Here is a 5925-nt window from a genome sequence, read left to right as displayed (position 1 = left end):
TTCCTGCTTGGGTCCTCTCAGCCAGCTGTACCCATTAGTGCCTTAACAGACTGCATGTTGCTAATTATAGACACAGGTAATCCTTTACAAAGTAAACTAAGGCAACTGTATTTTCATGTCAACTCACTGACCTCAAAGAAGAAATTAATCTGTGTGGAATACAGATTTGAAGAGATTTGTTTTGGGGGAAAAAAAAAGGTAGGTAGGGAATAGTATTTCAGTCAGAATTTAACTCAGGATAACCATAATGAATTGAGTACTAGCTATAAACCATGACTTTTTAATGTCTTAATCTTTCCCAAACAGGACAGAGACTCTGCACGGAAGCCAACAGAGGTAATGTGTGTACGCGCACTCGTGCCTGTTCATGGAGGAACACAGACAGTGAGCAGGTGTTGAAAGGTTCAGTTGTGTGAAATTGTGGCGTGAAGTTCTAGTCAAGATAGCAAGGAGTGTATGGTGGTTGTCACCATTATTTCAGTGACAGTCTTAGTGTCTCGCATGTTCTTGTCTTCTTGCACATGGATTATCTTTCAGTCTGGTTGACTGCCATCTAAGCTAATGTTTCCCCCCACGTATTATACCTCTAGATAATTTGCAAAGCTAACTGTTAAGTATTATACTGACTCCGTAATTACCTTTGATTAGTGCCTCTTTAAAAACCTTTGACTTTCCAAATTGTTTTCTATGTCAGTTAATCCATTAATTCTGAAATTGCAGAGCAGTGATAGACAAAAAGAGCTGTCTGGCACTTGGCAGAGAACTGATATACTGTGGGGGTCTCTCTCTTTGCTTCCCACTGCCCCTACACCTACCAGTGGGGGAGACAGAAACCCTGGAAAGCTGGAAAAGTTCTAAGCTTTCCAGGACTGCATTTCACCTTTTCCGTACCTGTAAGCTAACCTTACAGAAACTGAGAAACGTCTTAAAGACACGTTACTCTTAGAAGGTAGTGATAGCAATCCTGAGTCCTGAATATATTTAAATGATCTTGTTTATGTTTTCCTTTACATCCTGTTTTCTTGTACTAACAAATGGTTAGTTCTGACAGGTTATCTGTCAGAAGCAACTGTGCAGTCTCTGTCAAAAGGCCTTTTTCGATTCTCTGATACTGAATCCTTATTTCCCTAACTTGAGCAGGGTAAACCTCCTGTGGAAGGTAAGAATTTTGCAACCCTTCCTCCAAAGTCTCCTTGTCATGGTGGCACAGGCGAAGAGGATAGTTTTGGTACCCGTAAAGCCAGATCTTCATTTGGACGAGGCTTTTTCAGGATAAAAAATAACAAGAGGACCGCAAGTGCCCCAAATCTGGGTAGGTATTGTGCACCTACATGCAGATTCTTCTTTGTATGTTGAAGTGTCTTAACAACAGCTGCTAACTGTCTGAAGAGCAGGAAGGTTAGCCTTGGTCTCGCTGTGACTTGGTGACACTTTTCTCAGTAGAATGATTGGAAAATATCAAACAGCAACAACAACAACGAAAAACCACAGGGGAAAAAAAAAATCTTTCTGATGTAATGAAGTATTTAATCTGTTTCAACCTTTTCTGTGATACCTCCGCTGGGACCTTGTAGTGGATTGCTGCTGTTTTGAAATGCTAGCTCTCAGGTAGTAGTGCCCACATGGGATTTGTGGACTTTTTTTTCCCCCTGGCTCCATAAGATTTTCAGATGTACAGAAATGAGGCAGCAGCACTCAGTCTTCCTCTTTATTTTATGTGTATGTAAGCAGCCGTGCAAAAGAGATGGTGACAACAGGAACTAACAAGTTATTCAAGATCATATTGATTTTTAGACCCGTAATGGAGGGAGCTTGTTTTGGTAATGTCATTTGGTATTTGCACATGTCGAAGAAATAAACAAAATGTTCCACCTAATGCAGAAGTAGCCGTGCCAGTTGAAATCCTGCTTGTGTTCACTGCTCTGCTATAGTAGTCTTTCCACTGTTTTGGTTCAAGCATCAAGTGAGTCTGTGCATCAGATCTACTGCCTTTCATCTACCAGCATTTTGGCTTCTTCCTGCTCAAGATTTAGAAACTTAGCTCTATTTTTCAGAAGCCTGAAGCGAGATAGTTTCTGCTTTGTTGTGCAGAAGAGTATTGTGCTCTTACTCAAACCCAGTTTTAGACTGTTATTCAAAAGAAGTAACATACCTACACATTTATTATACATTGCACGTATTTACCTGTGACATACAGCATGGAAACTTGCTAGCTTATTTGGAATAGATGTACCATATCTTCTGAGGGTTAGACTCTTTGCTTTGGTTTATTTAATGTGTACTTTTCTGAAATTACTTGTTTCATCCTGAAATTAACTTGTCTAAAAAGTGGAGTACTTGTGGCTGTTGTAAAGGATGGGAAGACGGGCCATCTAGATCAGGGTCCTGTGAATTAAGTTATTTCAGTGCTTTCATCTGTAAAGCTGCTCCCTAGAGACTTGCCACTTCACAGGAGCTGACGTGAGTCACCTGCCCAATGTGCTATGAAGCAGGTGACCTCCCTGCATCGATATGACCACGGTGCTGTTTTAGCCTCTCTACTATAGAGCTCTACTGCGTTTCTTTTTTTGTGAGAGGGGGATTAACAGTGAATTGTTAATCCTAATCTCTGTGTCAGTTCAGCATTCGTGTGGCACGTGTTTCATGTACCTCCCTCCTTTTGTCTTGTATTTTGCTGATACAAGTTTTAAACTGTGTTTTACCTTGTCCCTCTGCGTGTTCTCTCCCATTGTGCTGCGTGTGGTTATGTACATTGTTTGGATATCTGAAGATCGCAGTCGAAGTGCAAGTGCACCTGCTCTAGGTATAGTAATCCTGCATGTCTGCCTGTACCAGCGCTGTGTTGTGACTGCTGCTAACAGCTGGTTACAGCCACGCGCTTTTTGAACAAGAACTAGACACCATAGCTCTGCATCAAAACTTTTGTCTGTCACTAAAAGGAGTTTTCATGTAACAGCTGCCCTCTGCTAGAAGTCAGCTGCATCATTTCTCAGTAGCTGCTACTAATGAAAGAGATTGCGGGTGAATTTGCAGAGACCTTTGCCATAACTTCACACACGAAGTTACCCACAAACCAAGGTAGCAGGTGAGAATCAGTGATGCATAAGTACTAGAGGCATCTTTGTGCTGTTGTCTGTCCCGGACAAGCTTAAAGGGTGGCAAAGCAGGGAATGATGTTATTTCGCAGGTGTTCACTTTGAGGAGTTCTGGGGGGAAAGATACATAATTCCTCTTCTAAGGTGTAGTTACATTTATTATATAATAAATGAATGAGAAATAATTGGGGCAGATGGGCATGGAGCCATTAATTTAGTAAAACCTAGTCTTGTGATGTGAGCTTTCCCTGGGTGATTCTGGCAAAGGCAGGTAAGACCTGCAGGATTCAGCTTTAGCAGGCAGAGCTGTGTCAGTCGGGGCAGTCTGCTTCTTGCTGATGCAGAGACCAAGTGCTATGGGCCCTCTCAGTTTCCCATGTGGCCCCTCAACTGATGGCTGTTCTACAGGACTGTGTCAGTTTGTGAAAGGGAGCAAGGTACAAGGAGCAAACATGCCAATACCCGCGAATCTCTGCTGCTAATGCATCCAACTTTGTCTTGGTATTCTCTCTCTAGAATGCTGTTTAAATGTGTGCTTTATTCTAAGCTAGCTCTTTTTCTTATAGAAGTAAAGCAAAAACCACAAATGCAAAAGCCTGGTTCAGCATTAGTGCTGTCCCTCACTGGCATGAACCCCGTATTCGATAGCTGTCAAACCGAAGTGCCCAGATATAATCTTTTATGTGACCTTCTTGCTTCACTGCAAGGTTTAACTTCTGAAACATCGGTGGAAAATGGGACATGTTCAAATGGATTCTGGCCAAATCATCTCAACTTTGCCCAGCAGAAAGATACGCTGGTGAAGCCTGCAGTTTGTTGCTGTTCGTGACACCTTGTGGCTGCCTCAGCATTAACTCTGTGGCTTGAAACCACATGTCCCGTTATGCTCTACCTTGATTCATGTAACTTGCTTGGTTTTCTCCTGTAAGTCTGAGAGTCCATTTCAAACTCAAATGATAGTCATCCAATTACACAGCCATATTAAAAGATGGTAAAAGTGGTTACAGGCCTGTCAGCCTGCTGCAGGCTGCCTTGCCACAGCATTTCATCTGAAAGGGCTAGTGCTGTCACTGATCCCCAGCAAGTAAGTGGCATAAACTCCGCATGGTAGGTCTATTCAGCTATCTGGTACTTGCTGGCACATCTCTGCTTATGTAGCCTAGTAGATACCACAATTCTTTTACTTTCCTTTTTAAATTATCTTAAAATAGTTTTCTTTGTTAGTTTAGTTTTTGGGACAACTTTCCTTTTGGGAGCAGGAGCCCTCAGGTTTGTTGTCATAGAAAACAATAGCTACAGAGCGAAGATTTAATGCTTTTAGAGTGTGTGGCAGTGTGTAGGGTCTCTAATCAGAGATACTTTGTGAATCACTCAGAAGATCTAGTTCGGGCAAGACTCTAAACTCCACAGTGTTTCTCTACAGAGGAACAAAAATTCCACAGTTTGCTGAAGTGAGAGGAAAAGGGCCTTCCCCTCCTGCTCCTGGGGTAGGAGTTGTTTGTTGCTAAAATTTCCTGTATGGGGAACTTACAGGATACTGCAGGTTATTAGGAGAGATGCCTGCAAGGAAATTATTTATTTTTCTGTGCTTTGGGGACCCTTGGTTTGGTTCCCTGCCACGGCACTGAATTGTTTCTGGACATCCACATGCCTCGGCTGATAAGCACTGTAGGAGCACTCCCCAAGAAAGAGTAAACTTGAGATTTGATTCACTGATTGATTCACAGGGTGTATTTTGCCCATCTTGGATGCAAGGCACTTAACTGGTGCAGAGCATTGCCTTGGAGTGTTCCCAGTCAGGCTCATGAAGGAGGAACACTTGTTTCTTCTGGATTTTTCCATCCCTCTTTGCCCATTTTCTTAACATGGTGCCTGTCAATAATTTTAGCAAGAGTCATTCCCAGGTTCAGAAGTGTGTCTGTACAGTCCTGCACAAGCAAGTCTTGATGGGGCTTTTGTTTTCTAATAGCTGAAACAGAGAAGGGATCTGCAGATCACCTGGATCTGGCTGGCTTGCCCCCTCACCCAAAAGAAATGGATAGTCTGCAGATGACACCACCTTCTCCAGATTCCAAGAAAAAGGCCAGAGGGATCAAGAAGTTGTTTGGAAAGTAAGTAAAAGATGAGAAATGACCATTCTCCAGAACTGGGCCTTGCACAGGGGTTCGCTGGGAGCATATCTTCCCTTTTTCCACAACCAGTGTGTGACTCCATGGTTTACTGTCTCAAGAGCAGGAGCCAGTACGGCATTTGAAAGAGTTAACAGCAGGTCAGTGGCAGGTAGAAGAGCAGCTACAAACCCTATATTGGCTATATTGGTTGCAGTAGTAGCAGCATGCCTTCTCTTTAGCCAAATGTGAATACGCTTTCTTCTTTTAAACTAGACTTAAAAGAAGTCAGTCTACCACCTTCAACCCAGATGACATGGCCGAAACTGAGTTCAAAAGAGGAGGGACAAGAGCAACTGCGGGGCCACGACTGGGCTGGTCTCGAGACCTGGGGCAATCTCACAAGTAAGATGAGTGGTGCACAATGTGCTGGTGCCTGCCTTCCCAGCAGCATTGGTCAAGCACGGGGTCCGAAGGAGAAGTGCAGTGCCAAAATGAGAAGTCCTCTCTCCTGGCAAATGGAAACGGGCGGAGGATCCAGGCTGTTTCCTCTTTTGAGAGATGGGTCTTTGCAGGGTTGAGGTCGGTTGGGTGGTGGGGTTCAGCTGTTGAGCAGAGTCTTCCTTGCTCATGGCTTTGCCAGGAGTGCAGCTGTGAGACCGTGTGAAGCAGGGCATGAGTCCTTACGTGGCAATGACAGGTATTCCTCCAGTACAATTCCT

The 5925-nt window shown here is 43.5% G+C and overlaps 1 protein-coding gene across 1 annotated transcript in view; it reads left to right on the top strand.

Annotated features, from left to right (window-relative positions):
• Positions 1–306: 306 nt before the first annotated feature.
• PPFIBP1 (PTPRF interacting protein, binding protein 1 (liprin beta 1)) overlaps positions 307–5925 on the top strand; it is a gene marked incomplete at its 5' end in the record, with an annotated part of 16208 nt that continues 10589 nt past the window's right edge. The window contains 4 exons of the mRNA XM_010136053.1: positions 307–336; positions 1141–1312; positions 5065–5206; positions 5480–5608. Of these exons, the coding sequence (XP_010134355.1) occupies positions 307–336; positions 1141–1312; positions 5065–5206; positions 5480–5608 (473 nt within the window). The remainder of the gene's footprint in view (positions 337–1140; positions 1313–5064; positions 5207–5479; positions 5609–5925) is intronic.

The sequence above is a fragment of the Buceros rhinoceros genome, unplaced genomic scaffold (genome assembly GCF_000710305.1).
Source record: "Buceros rhinoceros silvestris isolate BGI_N320 unplaced genomic scaffold, ASM71030v1 scaffold25745, whole genome shotgun sequence".
NCBI classification, from domain to species: domain Eukaryota; kingdom Metazoa; phylum Chordata; class Aves; order Bucerotiformes; family Bucerotidae; genus Buceros; species Buceros rhinoceros.
Note: the sequence above shows the minus strand (reverse complement) of the source record. Positions and strands in the feature narration are given on the sequence as shown.